At 44.6% G+C, this 17326-nt stretch overlaps 1 protein-coding gene across 1 annotated transcript in view; it reads right to left on the reverse strand.

Moving 5' to 3' along the window:
- Positions 1-540: 540 nt before the first annotated feature.
- The window catches only part of GRAP2 (GRB2 related adaptor protein 2), a 41625-nt gene continuing 24839 nt past the window's right edge, over positions 541-17326 (reverse strand). The window contains exons 2-8 of the mRNA XM_072846037.1: positions 16307-16409; positions 13052-13143; positions 9985-10104; positions 8052-8220; positions 6289-6420; positions 3899-4018; positions 541-1664 (exon numbers count right to left, since the gene is read on the reverse strand). Of these exons, the coding sequence (XP_072702138.1) occupies positions 1485-1664; positions 3899-4018; positions 6289-6420; positions 8052-8220; positions 9985-10104; positions 13052-13143; positions 16307-16384 (891 nt within the window). The 5' untranslated portion in view covers positions 16385-16409 and the 3' untranslated portion in view covers positions 541-1484. The remainder of the gene's footprint in view (positions 1665-3898; positions 4019-6288; positions 6421-8051; positions 8221-9984; positions 10105-13051; positions 13144-16306; positions 16410-17326) is intronic.

Raw genomic sequence — 17326 nt, forward strand, 5'->3', positions numbered from 1 at the left:
GCTCTTTCTGCTAATACTCTGTCTAGCTGGCAGCTTTATTTAGGCCAGTTACATTGAATTGGACTTTACCAAGAACCTATTCCCAGGATTATTTTTCTCCCACTGGGACTAACAAAAGATAAAAACATTTTCTTGATCAGTCTGATTTGTTTTTAGAGTTTTTCACTTGCCTTTTCTTCCTTTCCCAAGAATGATAAATCATCACTTCCTTGCTGACTGCCAAGGTCTCACATGTTGTGAAAAATTCAGGCGGCTTGTTTAATATCAACTTGCCTGAGCAGTGGTCATGCAGCAGTGTCTCCTTCACAGGGTTTGGATCATTTTTAATGTTCATTTGCAGTATATTTGTATCACATCTGGGCATTCACTCAGCAATTATTTGAAAACCTATTCATTTACCTTATTTCATCCAAAAGAAACTGGAACAGAAAACAGGCTATTTGATGGCCACAACTTTATTCTTTGCATACTGTAAAGTAACAGCTTAACCTGTTGGATGAGGCATTCCACTAGCAAGTCAGAGTTGTGTACACAGTGATCCTGAACACCCCATGTTCTCAGGGAAAGAACTTCTGCCACCAAACCAGAAAAACCTCTTCTCTCCAACCTCTCCCCAATTCAGTTTAACAAAAGGAACCAGTGAGGGATATTCATTGTTATCCAATCCAGTGGATATTGATTTAGCTGAAGGACCTGACGTCCTCTAACCAGGATGTCTAACAGAAGTGGAGGTACTCAGAGAGCAGCTTGAAAATGGGACAAGTTGTTGTTATAGGGTGCAAAAAGAAGAGCAGAAGAAGCAAAGAAAGTAGGTTCTCACCCTCCCATACCTTCACCGCTGGTTTGTTTGTACAAAAGCTTGCAGGATCCTTTCCCTTCATCTGGTATATCCATACAGTCCACACCCACAGAAAGTACTACAGGGGTAAGCCAGAAACTATTTAGAAAAGTCAAGGTTGCCTTGCAGCTCAACCTAAGGCCCCCTCGCTCTCCTGCCCTACCTGTTGAATTAATGTGATTACCAATGACCATTTAATTCACCTGGGTGTTCCTCCTGCCTCTGAAAGAAAGGTGAAGTGGAGCCTGAAGAGACTATGAGTGCTACCAGACCCAAAAGGAAGGGGTAGGGCTACCTGAGTACTGAAGCCTGACTTGTCTGAGGTGCGTTTCCACAGAACAAACCTAATTGCAGGAAGGTATCAATACTTAGCCAAAGAAGTGACAGGGCAGGGAGGATCCAGCAAGGTCTCAATGAACAGTCCAGGATTTTTGCTCCCTCCCCTTCACGGATGTGAAAAATAGGGGAAAAAATTCCTATCCTCTTCAGAGGGTTCCCTTTCATACCAACATTTCAAAAGATCAATTGCCAATAAATTAAGACAAAACCAAAAACACCGTATGTCCTGGGGAAGATGCACTCCCTCTCTGTCCCTGTCATGTCAGAAGAGCAGCTCCAGTATGGCCCTCTGGGGCATACTGTGCCCTCACAGGGGCACCGGTGTGACATAGTTGGCAGGGAAGAGACCCAGTTCCCCACGCAGACGTCCTTTCCACCATGATGGGTTGGAGCTGTCCAGCACCTCTAAGATGTCTCCACTGCGGAAGCCCAGCTCGTCATGCTCCACAGCATCGAAGTCGTACAAGGCACGGACCCATAGTGTTCGCTGGAAAGGAGATAGAGACAGGCAGGAAAAAATGAGCCAGAACTCTTAAAGATCATCTTCCTGTCACCCCTTTTATGCCCCAGTACATATGTTCACTAAGGGAGGACAAACAATGCTGAAATTGAGACCATCTTGCAATTAAACCAGGAAGTGGCCAAGATGCCAAGAAGGAGGGACCAATTTACTGGGACACACAATGGATGGTGCTTGGGTTCTCAGCACCCTCAGTATATTTGTGGGTATTTGTACCATAAGGTGAAAAGTCAGACTGAGAGCAGATCTTTAGGAAACAGTGTTCACATGGCTCTATCTTCTCCACCCTGTAAGATCAGCTGTGGTAGCCATGTTTGAAGCCAGTTATGGGAGCACAGAGAAGGGCTCCTGCCTGAGTCCTGCTGGGCTGTACACTATAAGCAAATGGCTCTAGGAAGTGAGCTGGTGCTGGTACGGATATAGAGATGTGTCTTTGGCCAGCAAAGGACTATGAGGGATACATCAAGAGAGCCAGCACTCTGGCGAGTCTAGTGAACATTGTAAAGAATGATACTTGCTCTTTCAGGCATTTCTGGGGCATAGGGGAGGGTCTTAAACCTTCTTTGGACTCTCCCCAAGGTCAGTCCCCTGAGACAAAAAGGATTTAGGAACTGTTTGGGTGTATCAGTTTATTTTGGATTTGCACTTTAATGAGCACTACGGTCAGATTTTTTTCTTATGAGAACTTAATCGTAAGAGACTTCGCAGTCAATCTCCCATTTTGACCGGAAATCAGTTTTTAAAGAACATAGCATGGGCTTCTTTTCTCAGAAATTGTTGGCACCCACACCACTGGGCATGGACAATTTGGGAGGTATATTTTGTGGGCACAAATGGAGAGATCTGTTTGAAGACAGACTAACTTTTGCTAAATCTTCCATTCAGGGCCCTGCTTAGACATGGCTCCTAGTTATTTGGCTGGACATATAGACGTTCCTATAATTGGATTTGTGGCTTCTAGATCACTGATGGGGTGTGGCAGGAAAGGGCATGTTGTTATTCATTGCCACAGCCTCTGAGGGATAAAAGCCACTGTATTTTGAGCTGGATTATAATAAATAATGGGGCTTTTGCCAAAAGAAGACATGTCCCTGTTTTCCAGTTTGTTCCAAATTTCCTAATCCAATCTGTCCTCTTTCTCTCACACTTGAGAAAGGTCTGCTGTCCTTCCCTGCTCTCCTTGGATCTAGGATCTCTGGTTGTTCTGGGCTAAGCTGTACATTTCCTCAAGGAAGAGGAGCGTGCCTTAGGTCACACTCCTAGGAGGTGATGGAGAAATACTTTGGAGTTGGCAGTGGAATCATGGGCTGAGGCAGAGAAAGACACCATGCTCTATGCAGGCATTCACATACTGGGAATTTGCAGAGCAGGTGGTTACTTAGGTCAACTGCCAGGTATGGATACAGGTAGGGGAGCAGTCTGAGAAGTCTGCAGAGACATATCTGCATCATGCCCACATCCACTGTGCTAAGAGCCTCTGACAGATAAGGGTGACAGGTAGGTGAGTCCCACTTTGATGGCATAGTAGGTCCGAGAGGATGTGCCATGTGCAGACAAGTAGAACTGAGTGATGACGGGTCTTCTCAGGACTGAAGCAAAAAGTAGTGGAAGAGACAGTGTGACTACAAGTGCACTGCAGGACAGAAGGAGCACTGTAGCATGGCACACTATCATGAGGCAACTCTCCATAGGACTTAAAAAGAGTACTGTACATCTAGCTACTGTGCTTAGGAAGGCCTGGCTGTGGTGGCAAAGATACTTGATAGTCCCTTGCATCAGTGGACATGAAGACCTTCTAGAAAAGATCATTAGGTTTTCAGAAATGTCTTCTGCTGGACTGGACCCATGCTTGATCCAAACCCGTGGGTGAGCTTGGGCTCATTCACAATGCCTATTTTGTTGAGCTCATGCTAAGTTCCCTCTTCTACTAAGTCTTCATGTTAACTAAAACTGGCCTTGAGAACAGTCCTAGAACTACTCATATAAAACCATAGTCCTACCCTCAGAGTGCCCCAGAAGCAGATTCAAGTGGCTGGGATAGAGTCTTGAGACTCAGGAACATCTTCTAAGATATGTCCTGACAGGCTTCATACACTATTCCTCATGCAACCTCTGTGCAGGTGACATTGCCCAAACTGCTTGGCCATTGCTAAGGGACCCACTGAGTTGGGCAGATGGGGCCTTCCAGGTACATCACCTACCGGTGTCTGCTGGTGCAGTGGGTCTGTGTGTCTCCGTTGCATAGCTGCTGCACTTCCTTGGCCGTGATCCCTTAGTCCATGCAGCCCATCCTTCCTGTCCAGACTCCCACAATATCTATCCTAGAAAGAAAACAGCAAGAGAAAAGTCATGTATATGCTAAGATGTATAAATGAGGGGCTTTAAGAGTCATTGGTGGCCAGGGAGTCAGTGTCCAACCCTCGAGTAAATCATCTTAGATGTCTGCTTCCAATACAGTGCTGCAGTCCTGCAAGTAATGCCCCTCATGGAAGAGGTCACCTTAGACTGTTCTATTTTGGAGTTTTCTTCTTAGAAGTTGAAAGTTGACTGTCCTCAGCTGTGTTCCACAGCTGCTGGAAAAGGTGGTCAGAGAGGGGCTTTTTTGGCCTCTGGGACTTTTGGAGAAAACCTAAGGCTGTTCTAACTCACAGGTGAAAAGCCATGCTTGCCAAGGGGACTTTTGCCAATCTGGAGTTATTATGCCCCAGTCCTGCCCACTCCTTGCTCTTACTCTGTCCCATATGCTGGTGGAATGGCAGTGATGCTGATGCAGCTGACTGTATATCTGAGGACTCACTACTTTACTTTTTCATGGGCTGCTCCATGCTGTAAAGGGCAGGGAGCAAGCCTGAGAATCCAGTAGCCCAATTAATCAAAGAAGAAAGAGTCAAAATCAGGTTCAAAGAAAAGAAGCCATATGACCACACATCTGAAGTCATATCAACACAAATCAGCCCAGACAGATGGAGAGAGGAACTAGGCAACATCTAGGGAGCAAGTTCTCTTTTGCCTGCACAGCTGAGAGGTGCTGAGTGTCTTCATCCCTCCAGGCCCTTAGTGCATGCACTAAGCTTTTTTTATGATAATGGTGTGACAGAATCTGTTATCATGTTAGCTCAGGTTGCAGCAGTACTTCAGTGACACAGGGTCTGATCAGTTGTGTCAAGAGAGGGGAGGAAGAACAACAGCTTCTGCTTGCTGTTGCTTGTAAACAGCTTTCATCCTTGCCCTCTTGCTGCTTCTTTTCTTGCACCTACTCTTCCAAAACCTCCCTTGGTCTCACTTGCACCTTTGTCAGCCTAAAAGGTTGCTGAGGCTGCATGAGACTGGAGCACAATTTGCACCCCACCTGTCCCTGCCAGAAAGTGAGTGAACTCAATCTGGCTTTGCAGCTGCAAGACTTACTACGTGGATGGTTCACTCCTATGAGTATTTCTGCTGCATATCGAATGTGGCTCATGCATAGACTGTGCTCCAAAGAGTACAGGCCCTCAGCTTTGTGAGAAGCTGTATTAGTCCATCAGCAGTCCTCTGACAGGCAACACTGCTTGTCTGATGAGAGAATAGCCATTTCATTATTATCCCTGGCCTTGCTATAGTAAAGTATCCCTGAGTAGTATAGAGTAGTATAGTAGAGTAGTATAGTATCCCTGGCCTTGATATATATAGAACTTGCATGAGTTCTCATGCCTTAAGGGACATGGCTTTGGATTTCTTCCCTTCAGCAGGACAAATCCTCTCCTTGGATGATGCTACACTGTCTCTAGCTAGAGACATGAGCCAACCCCAGGAAAACTATTTCCCCCCAAATTAATCAGGAAGAACTCTGAAGATAGCATCAGGTACTGCTGTTGTCCTCTCCATTCCTATACAAGCAAAGGAGTAAAGAAGCCTCACATATCAGGGACGCAACATAATGAAAGAATGCAGAGAGGGTACAGATTAGGGAGGAGGAGAAGGAATGTTCTGAAGGAAACCAAACTCTCCTAGGCTTACCATAGTCATTTCTCATTCCTGTGTTGTGTTTTGTGGTGCTGAATGTCAGTAGCATAACTCAGAAAAAAGAAACAGGCAGCAAGGTTTCATTTGTTCTACAGACTAGAGAGGACGTCCTGAAACTATATATATGTGTGTGATATATGTGTGTGTGTGTGCAAGATTTGGGAGTGTTTTTCTGCACTCTCACTGGATGATAACTTTATGTCCTTTCCTAAGCAAAGCAAGAACATGACACCATTCCTTGTTTTCCAGTTTTTGGGATGGGGCTCAAGAAACTCTCTAGGAGTACTCCCAGGTTCCCAGTGAAAGGGCCACTGTACACTGACTTCTATTTTTTGCTGGTTTGTCAATCAGTCACGGATCACAGAACTAAATGAAAAGCCCACACATTTATTACACATCAAAAGAGCTCCCCAGGCCAACACCATCATCACTGCTACTCCCATACGAAGACCTAACTAACTCTGCTTCCTAAAGCAGGTTCAGGGTAGCAGATTTTTGACAAAGTGACTGTTTACTCGCTACCAAGCAATCAAGGCCAATGTTTCATGTCCCTGGGCTTGATGTCCCAGCCCCTTATTCCTGGTAGTACCTGTTGCTGCTGCAGTATGGGAAAGGGATGCTCTACGTATCTCTTGGCTATAGAAGAATGATCTTCTCCAGCTGCTCCACCCAGGTGGAATCCTTCCCGGCCCATCCATTCCAGGCTCCCACCACGCCTCTCCTGATGGAAGAAAGAGCACAAAAATGAGGTCAGGTTTTGCTTCCCACCACATCCTTGATTGAGGCTTAGCAATCGTTGCACTACCCTTTACCTTGGAGGCTCTTCCAAGGGAAAGCTCCTCGCCCTCTGAACAGAAGGACAAATTGGGAATCCCATATTTTAGATCTTTGGCATAGCTATTCCCCATCTGAAGAGTAGGTAGTAATGGGTGGTGCTGGGCTGAAAATGTGGCCACTGATGTGAGGACACAGGAGCCAAGCTCTTTTTAGAAATACTGCCCTTAGACTTCATTTGTCTCTGCACTGAAATCTGTATATCACTATCATTTTATCATATGGCTATAGCATCTAGAAATTTGAATTGTGAACAGAAACCCCACTGTGACGAGTGCTAAACATACCCTGCTGAGCCCATCACCATAACAAATGTACAATGTTTGCCAAAGCAAACTTGAATCCTGTTCTTTCATTTGCCTGTCTGCATCTTGGAGCAAATGCTGTTCTCTTTCTCTTCCTGCTCACAGTCAGCCCAAACAGGTTGTTTTACTGATATACATGCATACAGTCTTCCTTTCTCCTTCCCCAGACAATTCTTTGCTGTGATCTCTCTCTCATAGGTCCCATAGCCTCTATTTTGTACCTTACTAGTGCATTTTTAAAGCTCTGTGTAAGTGGTCTAGAAGGAGACAACAACATAAGCCCCTTCTTCAGACAGAAAAATATATCATCTCTCTTTTGGAGCCAGCAAGAATGACCAACATGCAGCCTCTAAAACTTTACTGCTGCAGTGAGCAAGTGATGTACTTTCTGCCTTGCCTCTACCTGCACATCCTGGTAATTTAATACCAGAATCCGTTTCCCAGTAAAGCAGGACTTTGGTTACTGCAGTGACCAGGCATGTTCACTCCCAGTACGTGCATGCAATGCATAGCAGTCTCTACTATGTCATTTGCTTGTTCCCCTGGCACAAAACCAGGCATTCATTGGACTGGGATTTCCCTGTCTTCTCAAACATCTACTACATCTTCCCTGAATGTACAGCTTGTTCCCACATCTGCTATGTTATTCTCAGCAGTACTTTTCAGATCCTACCAGCCACTGCTCCAGGTTCTGCCCTCTGTTCCTCCACACTCCTTACTGTGTTCACGCAGTAACAGAAGATGGCCGATTCTTCTGAGCAGACAAACTTTCAAGTGTAATAACAGCTGCACTCTGGGTGCATTCAAGGACACTAGGAAACCAGACTCAAATTCTTCTCAGACACAACCTACCAGTCAGTTGGGTACCTGCCCTTATGAAATCTAGGCATTTCAATAAGGTAAATCCTGCTTCCCTTGGATGTGTAAGGCATCTTAGAATTTCAGTTCTGGGGCCTTAGCATAGCTTTAGCAAAGCACCTCTATGCAGATTTGCAGCACTGCCTATTGGTATCCAAAACAGAATCATAAAATTCTGCTCAATTATATAACTGTACGTACCACTGAATCCACTAAAAATGTATGTTGCAGTGTAGTGATATGACTGGGTTTCCAAGGACAGACTCCCTGCTCCCGCCAAGACATTCTCATGGGCTGAATTCCTCCCACAGAAAGGTTTCTTACTGAGAAACTCCTAAGGATAGTTTGTGTTTACCTTCTCTTCTCGGCTGTTGTCCCTCAGGAAGATCTGCTTCTGCCTGGAGATGGAAGTTGTCTTGTAGTAGTCCACCAGCTTGTTTAGCGAGTGGAATTTCTCTGTCCACAAATAATAGTTACCCTTTGAATCCCTCATCACTTTGAAGTGTTGCACATCATCTTCATGCCTGGATCCAATTGGAAAAGTAAGAGATCATCAACCAGATTGCATTTTTATCTTTTTTGAAAAAGTCTTTTCCAGAAGGGTACCAAAGCTTCTTGCTTGGCCAAAATATAGACTTCTGGAAAGTAAAGCAATGGCAGTCCTTGTGTGTACTGGACCTAGATGTGGCTCTGTATTTCAAAAGACTCATCAACTTACAAACATGGAGCACTGCAGGGCTCCTCAGTCACAAAGCACTATCAGAACAAAGCATAGGGTTTTAAAACCTCTCCTTTGAAATAAAGGCCAGAGGAGCTTTGAGGGCCACAAATAGCTAATAGCTTTATTCCGTACTTTGTACAGGAGACAAAGGTGCAGTTGTAGTCTACCCACTAGCCTTTGCAGGTTCCTGTTAACATCCAGTCTGCATTGACTATAAGAGATGTATTATGCCTTTTCACACCACAGGCATCACCACTACATGCAGATATAGTCACATGAAGCCATACACTGAGTTTTATAATTGTATACTATCTAATGTAATATCATTAGTACTGGTCATTCTCCCTACCCAAAAGAAAAAAAAAGAAGGAAAAAAAGAAGTTGCTGTTACAAGCCAAATAATTAACAATCTCAACCTTATACCCCTGCTTCCCCCCTGCAACTCCCCTTCTCTTACCTCTTGCCTGATTTGGACAATTCCTCTTTGCACCAGATATGATCTGGTTTTGGTACCCACCTCCTTGCTCTGTGCAGCTCCAGGAACTCAAAACACTGGTCTCAGATGCTACATCTGCACAAATAAACTAAACGGGGACCAGGAAGGGACTGAGTGCTATCCTGGAGTGCTACAGTCGCACAAGCTGTTAAAGTGTTAGCATGGTTTTGGTCTAAACCAAAAAGCCCTCCCCTAGATAGTGCTGGGCCATGGTTAGGGGGACAGAGAGGACCAGGAACTGTTTGCAGTGAGTACTGAATACAGCTGTTCTGTTCTGTGGGCTGAAGAGCGTTTAGCCATATGGATCTGAGCTCTGCCACATTGCTTGACCTCAGGGCCAGAGAAAAAGCCTGCCTGTACTTAATTTATTGGTGTTTATTGGTGTAGATGTAACCAGAATGTTTTCCTGCATTCCTCCCAGATACTTTTTGAGCTCCCTGAATCAGAAAGTGCACAGTGCTTGGCAAAGACATTGCTAACCACTACTCTAATTTAAAACTGGTTATCAATTGTTTGACTGAAAATTGGGAAACCAACCATCATTTAAGAGCTCTGCTTTGAAGCAAACGTCCTGAGAAGGGCTGGGCTACAATAAGTTGCTGAAATGCAGCTGGGCTGCAAGCAACTAAAAGCCATTCCTATCCAATGGCTGTTCAGTGACCTGTGGGAAATAAGTTAACAGTGTAATAGTCATCTCTTAATGGGTAGTAGTGGAATTCTTGGATTTGGTAACCAGAACTGTCAGGGAATTAAAACAAATGGAAGGCACATGTTTTGCACTGTGGGAGACGTCCCATGTACCACTCTGCTTTGCTGCAGCTCTTTCAGAGAAGTAGGTCACCAGGAGATGCAGCTTTGGAATGGGGCATTCACTGTGTCACTTGAAGAGGCAGAAACATTTGGGAATCAGATGCCTAATTTGTTCTCATTCACAATACAGCAGCACTGCCAGTGACTGGCAGCGTGCAAACTTCCCCAGAGGCTACGTCACATTAGGAATCCTGTCAAGAGAAGGCTAGGGACACCATTAAACAGGAAAAGAAGCAGGAAAATGCTGTGAGAAGCAGATACCTGACAGAGATGGAGAAGTCACCATGAGAGTTCTGACTGGCTCGGACGATGAAGGAGCCAACTCCTTTGCTCATGAGGATGTTCTCTGCTTCATGGCGGGATATTCTCTCATCAAACCAGCTGTCAAGTGGGAAAAATCATGGAGACAGGAATAAGGAAGGTGAATTAAGGTAAGGAACAAAAAAATTGAGGGTAGGGAGGACGTGAATAAGCAGGGTGGAGGAAAGCCAAAACAAAAGGATCACAGGAACCCACATGCCTACTCCCAGTGGCCATCTACATGCTAAGGTACAGGGTTTTGATGGGTGCAGACCGTTTTCTTTGAGCAGTAAAAGCACGTAGATGCAAGGAGAACAATGTAAGCATTGGCCTGCTAAGAAGCAACACAGCTGAAACTGTAATTACAGGCACAGTACAGTAAGGTTAGTCAAAGAAATTTTAAATTACAAATGTGTATGTAGACATACATACACACATAACTCTCAGACACATACATCAAATTGCTTTTGGTAAACTGATTGAAAATTACTAGACTGTGATGGATATATTGCAAGGGACACACATAAATTTCTAGCAGAAGAAAGCCATGAAAGTTTTAGTACTAATAAACTGGTTCCTGCAAGAGTTATAATACCACAAAATCACAGAAACACAGAATATGTAAGCGCATTTATGTAAATTTAGCCAGGCATAACAAACAATAGTATAAGGCACTGGACTAATAATGAGAAAGTCACCATAAATAGTAAAATAATACAGTGTCAATAGGAATTTTTCCGTAGAGAAAAAAAATCATTATGTACACTCATATATGTCCACTCCACAGCTAATAAAATACACAATCTGCAGTATTCTGCTTTTACGTAATGCTTAATTACCTGTATTGCATTAAAATTAAGGACTGATAGTTTCATAAGCTCTGTCATTTCCACTTTTGAGTTTCATTATACTTCTCCTTACTACCATCACAGTTTAGGTATCATTAGCAAAAGGAAATCAGACTTTAATCAGCATTGGTAACTGGTCTCAATGATTACCTGACAAGGCAAAGATAGGAAAAAACAGCCCATCAAAAATAGGAGACAGCTTTCTTCCCTACATCTGGTTCTAGCATCTGGCCTGAACTGCTTCAAAGTGCAGACCTGCTACTCTTAGAAAGGCGTCAAAGCAGAAATATTTCTTCACAGCTCTTGCACAGAGAAAGCATCATGAGAAAAATGTGTGTGAAAAAAGAAGCTGCTAGTGTCCCTGCGTGATGCCACAGCCCTGTGAAAGAGCGAACAAGAACAACTGACTGCGAGATCTCGTCCCCCTGAGGCCCAAAAGTACAAGCCCATATTTGCACGGCAAACTCATAATGTCCTTCAGCTCAGCCAAGCAGGCTGGCTTGTGTCCAAAAAGGCCAGTAAGTGCCATCTCCAAAGGGGACAGTGGCACTTATTTGTACCCACAAAATCAGTGTACACTCCCAGTTTGCCTGCTCAGAGCACCAGTGTGTTAGAGCTAGCAGTACTGGGCTTGGTGCATGCTCTGCCTGTTCTCTCCTGAAGTGCTGTAGCACTTTTTCAAAAGAGGAGAATTAAAGGGGCTTTAGGGAGCGTTTCTGCCAACTGAAAGGAAAAGGTTGTAAAAATGCCATGCATTGTCATATTTATGGCACAGGGCCAGACAGCACATTTAACATGCATTTAAACACCTATCAGTCCTTTCTGAAAGTGCAGTGCCATCTACTCAGTGGGAAGAGAGAAATGGAGGTATGCCTGTCCTCTGACGGATCTATGTTTGGGTGTGCAGTCACGAAGCGTGGAGAAGGGTGTGTGTGTGTGTGCGTGTCTGCATGTGTGTGGGAGCAGGGTGGCATGTCTGGTCTATCATCTCTGTCAATCCATGAGTAACACCAGCTGTCACACTGCATGTAGCGTTACACTGACCTCTAGTGTACCGAGAGAAACTCACACACGCTTTGCGGGGGGAGGGAACACGGATAGCGGGGGGGGGGAGAAGGCAGTTAATGTAGTTAAGAGTCGGGGGGGAGGGAATTACATTCTTATAATTCATTTTCAGAGAGATGTCTTGCTCTTCCTTTATGTGCTCAGCCTCTGTCTCTGTTGCCAAGACTTCACATCATGACTATTCTCCTGTCCAAAGAGACCTAAATGCAGTTCCTGCCACATTGTGCTCGTTTTGACTGGGACAGAGTTAATTTTCTTCAGAGTAGCTAGTGTGGGGCTATGTTTTGGATTTGTGCTGAAAACAGTGTTGATAATTCAGGGATGTTTTAGTTACTGCTGAGCAGTGCTTACACAGAGTCAAGGCCTTTTCTGCTTCTCACACCACCCCACCAGTGAGTAGGCTGGGGGTGCACAAGAAGTTGGGAGGGGACACAGCTGGGACAGCTGACCCCAAATGACCAAAGGCATATTCCATACCGTATGATGTCATGCTGAGCATATAAAGCCGGGGGAAGAAGAAGGAAGGGGGGGGACATTCGGAGTGATGGCGTTTGTCTTCCCAAGTAACCATTACGCGTGATGGAGCCCTGCTTCCCTGGGGATGGCTGAACACCTGCCTGCCGATGGGAAGTAGTGAATGGATTCCTTGTTTTGCTTTGCTTGCGTATGCAGCTTTTGCTTTCCCTATTAAACTGTCTTTATCTCAACCCACGAGTTTTCTCACTTTAACCCTTCTGATTCTCTCCCCCATCCCACGGCACGGGGGAGTGAGCGAGTGGCTGTGTGGTGCTTACTTGCCGGCTGGGGTTAAACCCTGACACACAACCCAGTGCCACCCCTCTGAGCAACAGTAACAAAAGAGTCACTTGGGAGTGATAGAGCACATTGAGAACCATTCAGCTCTGAAAGAACACAGGATGCTTCAGGGTAGAAATAAGGTATTTTGGCAGAACTACGTATAGCGTTATGGCAATCCTTGCCAGCCTTAAATTGTAGTATGTTATAACCAATGCTTCCTCTGTCATGTCTTCCTTTGTGCATGCACACACACATGTTCTTGACAGCACTGTGGGGAAATGTGCAATGGTGGTGCACACAGTTTCCATGACACTTACGGGGGAACGTGAAAATCAATGAAGTTCTTAGGAACGTAGCCCTCTTGACTTCTGAGCTCAGCCTTGTACCACTCTTCCTGGGAGCTCAAAACCTGCAATGGAGAGATGGATGGAATAAACATGTCTCCCGAGAAAGGCAAAAGTAACCAAGATTCTGGCAGAAACCCAGGCAGAAACCCTTACAAGAATTTCTTGTAAGAATAGAACTCCGCATATGCTCTACTTCCCACCCACCATGCAGCGAGGTTAGTGGCTGATGACCACTTCAGAGCAAAGAAAGCAATAAAGAAGGCCGTGTAGAATTAGAGGGATTGCTTGTTAACTTTATCCCTTCATTTGAATGCCTCCAGGTGGCTGGGGATGCCATCTGTATGTCTCTGATGTCTGCGAAATGGAGAAATTCAGCTCTGAAGGACTTAATAGGGGTTTAAGGAGTTCTCTCTGCTGCTTTTAATAGTTGGTACTGGAGCATCTCAGTTTCAAAGGGAGAAAGAAAAAAATCTGTGAAAACTCCCCTGACATGTATGGGTATGGAGGGATATACAGCTATATCTCTGTGTGTATGCATTATGACTGCACGGATGTTACCTTGTGCTCTCACATGTCATTTTGTAAGAGATTATTTAGTAAGTCTTCAGCTGCCCTGAGCTTTGCCAAGGTAGATAAAAGAAGGAGGCAAAAAGTATTTTAAAGCCACTATTACACTTAAGAGATTGTAGGATAGCAGGAAGCCAGTCCACAGTGCACAGTGGAGCAGCTTCAAGTGTGCTCACATTAATGTTGACTGTAGTGGTCCTTAGGGACTGCACAGCTGACCAGGGACTGCCCAAATTCACTGCTCCCTGGCCCCTGATATAGCCCTCAGCTAGAGGAGAGAGGACAGGGATACAACCACATTGTGATTTTACTGCAAATGTTGTGGTCTTTGGTGTTTTGTTTGACATTCCAACTCCTGGGACAGAATTCCACTTTATGAAATAGAACATGTTTCTGTTCTCTCTGGTTTTGGAGAGGAGCCTGAAAGCATGAGCCATGACAGTTTTAAAAGGAAAAAGCAAGTGAAAAAGACTTAATTTAAAATCTATTGTTAACAACAATACTTGTTTTGTAAGCCAATCTCATGTTTTTGGGAGCCTAACGCACATTTTAACTGTTAGGTGTTGGCAACCGGATGTTACTGTCTCTGAGGCTGGTTCTCCATTGCCTTGCCTGCCACGTAGGCCTTTTTTATGCATTTGGATACAGAAAGATTGGGGAATAGAAAGCTGTGGAGTTCCCTGCTTGTATAGTCACTGTTTCCCCATCCCTGGGTGCCGGATTAAGGCTCTTTTTTGCTGCTGTGGCCAACCAAAGGGGATGATAGCTACTCCCTGCTCACACTCAGGCCCTGCTCTGTTGGCAGCAAGTTTTCCAGAAAGACCCACCTGCTGGTTCTTGGTGCAGGGCTGGCAGGTTTCTCTCAGTGTGTCATCCTCTCAGAGAAGGATGTGGGGGGGGGGGGGGCTGAGAGGGTGGATTTCCTCCTGTCACTGCTGGTTGAGGGCCTCATGTTTCCTGTTTTCTAATCTCTACATCAATACTGTTCATCTTATCTCCTTTATAAATCAGAAAAGGCAGCCAGCAGGTTGTGCAGGCAGCAGGAGGGGGCTCATGACAGGGTATGAATGTATGTGTGCGTATGCCAGAGGAGAGATGTTACTCAGGCTAATTTACTGTTACTATGGCTTGGGCGGCTAAGGTGTTATTTTGTTTACCTCAAGGACACTAAAGCAAGAGGCAGTCTGACTTTTCTGTTAGTGAAGTCTCTGTGACAACTAATAATAATACCAGACAACTAATAATAATACCAGTGTGTAGTGTTATTTGACACTTTTCACCAGTAGCTTCCAATGTACTTTGAAAGGAAGCTCTAGCTTATAATGATTTTACAGGAAGGGAAACTGAGGAACAGAAGGAAAAGTAATCTGGCCAACACCATCACCCCAGCTAGGGACTTGAAACCAGAGTCTCCTGAGGAAGAAGATATCAGGTAAAGATCACAAGACAGTAGGGACATGGGGACTGCTCTTGACCTAAGGAAGAATTAGGAATGAAAATGTTCATCTACACTGAAGAGAGGCAGTGATTTCTCCAGAACCTTCTCATAGCTCTCTGGAAAAACCTGGTATTTGATCTTAATGAGTTCTGGGTGCCATTAGCTTTGTGTAAGCTTCAGGAATTAAAAGGCCAATAAAATAAAAAATGGTGGTGATGGAAGAGACAAGGCTGAGACCCAATGTCTGGTTATTAAGTGGAACAGCTGGGACTGTACAGGGAGATAGCGAAGGCTCCCTGGCCAAACAAGGGTTTAGATCCTATTGTTGTACAACACCCCTGAGTTATACTCAGGCATTTTCAACTGAAACAGAACAGCTATGCTGGGAGCTGAGAAGTGGATAAATAATTTGGGTGGAGCAGCGTGTGGCTTCATTTGTGGGACTTTGGTAGGGTTAACAAGAACTGTTCTATCATAACACATGCAAATCAACTTTAAAGAGACTCTCACATGCTCTGTATGTATGTATACATGATTGTATATGATCAACTCTACTTCTGTCATTCCCCCACTGCTAAATTCTTGTAAGGGTGTATATATATTATTATTAGCCCAGGACCTCTTAAACTCTGCCATTATGCGTGTAACAGACTGTCTCATAGACTTTCCCTCTTCTATTTGCAATTGCCCAAAACCCCTGCGGCAACTAAGAGTACTTACAGTGAAAAGTTAGATATAAGTTCTATAATGCATGATAACTATCTTTTAAACAGTTTAAGAGCTGGAAATAAGGAAGACCGCAATCTCTCTGGACCACACTCATCCTGCCTGCTTTTAGACATAGTCATCCTGAACATAGTCATCCTAGACTACCTATACAGTCAATGAAAACAGACAGGACCCTCAAAATCTCTCTACTGAAGAACTGGATCTCCACCCCAGCAAAGGTACTTATCCTTCCCTGCTGACTACTGGAGGACTGTAGGGCAACTAAATCCATAGTTTATGGACCTCAAATCAAGTGAAGTGGACACATACTTAAATGTCCTGGGAATTGTTTGTTGACCTATAGCAAGCCCTATGGGAGACGAGTATCCTGCATTTGTATCCCAGTTTATAGACATCTGTCTTCATTTGTTTTGTCAAGGCAAATGGGAGCATAGAAAGATCTGGCAGCACTCTCAAAAATGCTGTTTAGTCAAGCCTAGGGCTGCACTTACCTTCAGCATATCTCCAGCCTGGAAGCTCAACTCATCCTCTCCAGAAGCACTGAAATCAAACTTGGCGATGGCTTCCATACTGTGTCTTAGTGGCAGAGCAAAGCTGGAAGAAGTATATACTTGTTAAAGTCTATGAGCAGCTGGGACTGCCGAGTCTAGCTTCTAGAAAGCTTAAGGCAATGCTGTGATTTGTACATGGATGAGCATGCATCAACCATTGGTAGACATTAGTTACTAGACATGGAAAGACATTAGCAGGTAGAAGAGATGGCATGGCCAAGAGGCTATCATTAGCTCAAGTCAGTAGTTCAAACAACCCATTGTGCATGCTTATTCCAACAGATCTCTTTCTCTGCAGCAGTCTCATGGAGAAGTTTGCACACATCACCCAAATAAGCTGGTAGCAGGGAAAAACCTTCTGTATAGACCAACCACTACTCTGCTGCAGTTCCCAATAAAGCAAGTGACTCTGTCATGCAATAAAAGAATGCATTTGCCCTCTGCAGTGACTTACTCTTTATCTCAAGAGTGAGACAAATTGCGGACAAAATGAACAGCCTGCAATAAATACAATTTTTTCTTGGACAGGGGCCACAGTACTGACGGTTGAAAGAGTCTTTTCTCTGTGATGGCTTAGCATGGGTGACCATAACTTTCAGCTAGGAAAAACTGTTTGCAGAAAGGCTGTATTCCCTATTTTGGAGCAGACAGAGAGTGAAACTGTAGCACTGACAAATTTAAGGCATGCACTTACTCTCCCTCAGTGTTGGTAACCCAGGAGCCTGAAATGTACCAGACAGCCTGCAAACCAAAGCCAGCTTTTCATCAGCAGAGCAGATGTGGCAGGGGAAGTAGCAACATGAGCTTTGCTTCTTCACCACTTCCTGCTCATGTAACTCAGATGTACCCCAGCAGGACCACCTCTATAATCAAGAGAGTTACTCATTTCCCATGGCTGGCTCATGGACCCGGCAGCCTAGCAGTGAGGCTGCCAGTGACAAGACAAGAAATAGCTAGGCA

Source organism: Ciconia boyciana, chromosome 1 (assembly GCF_034638445.1).
Source record: "Ciconia boyciana chromosome 1, ASM3463844v1, whole genome shotgun sequence".
Lineage (NCBI taxonomy): Eukaryota > Metazoa > Chordata > Aves > Ciconiiformes > Ciconiidae > Ciconia > Ciconia boyciana.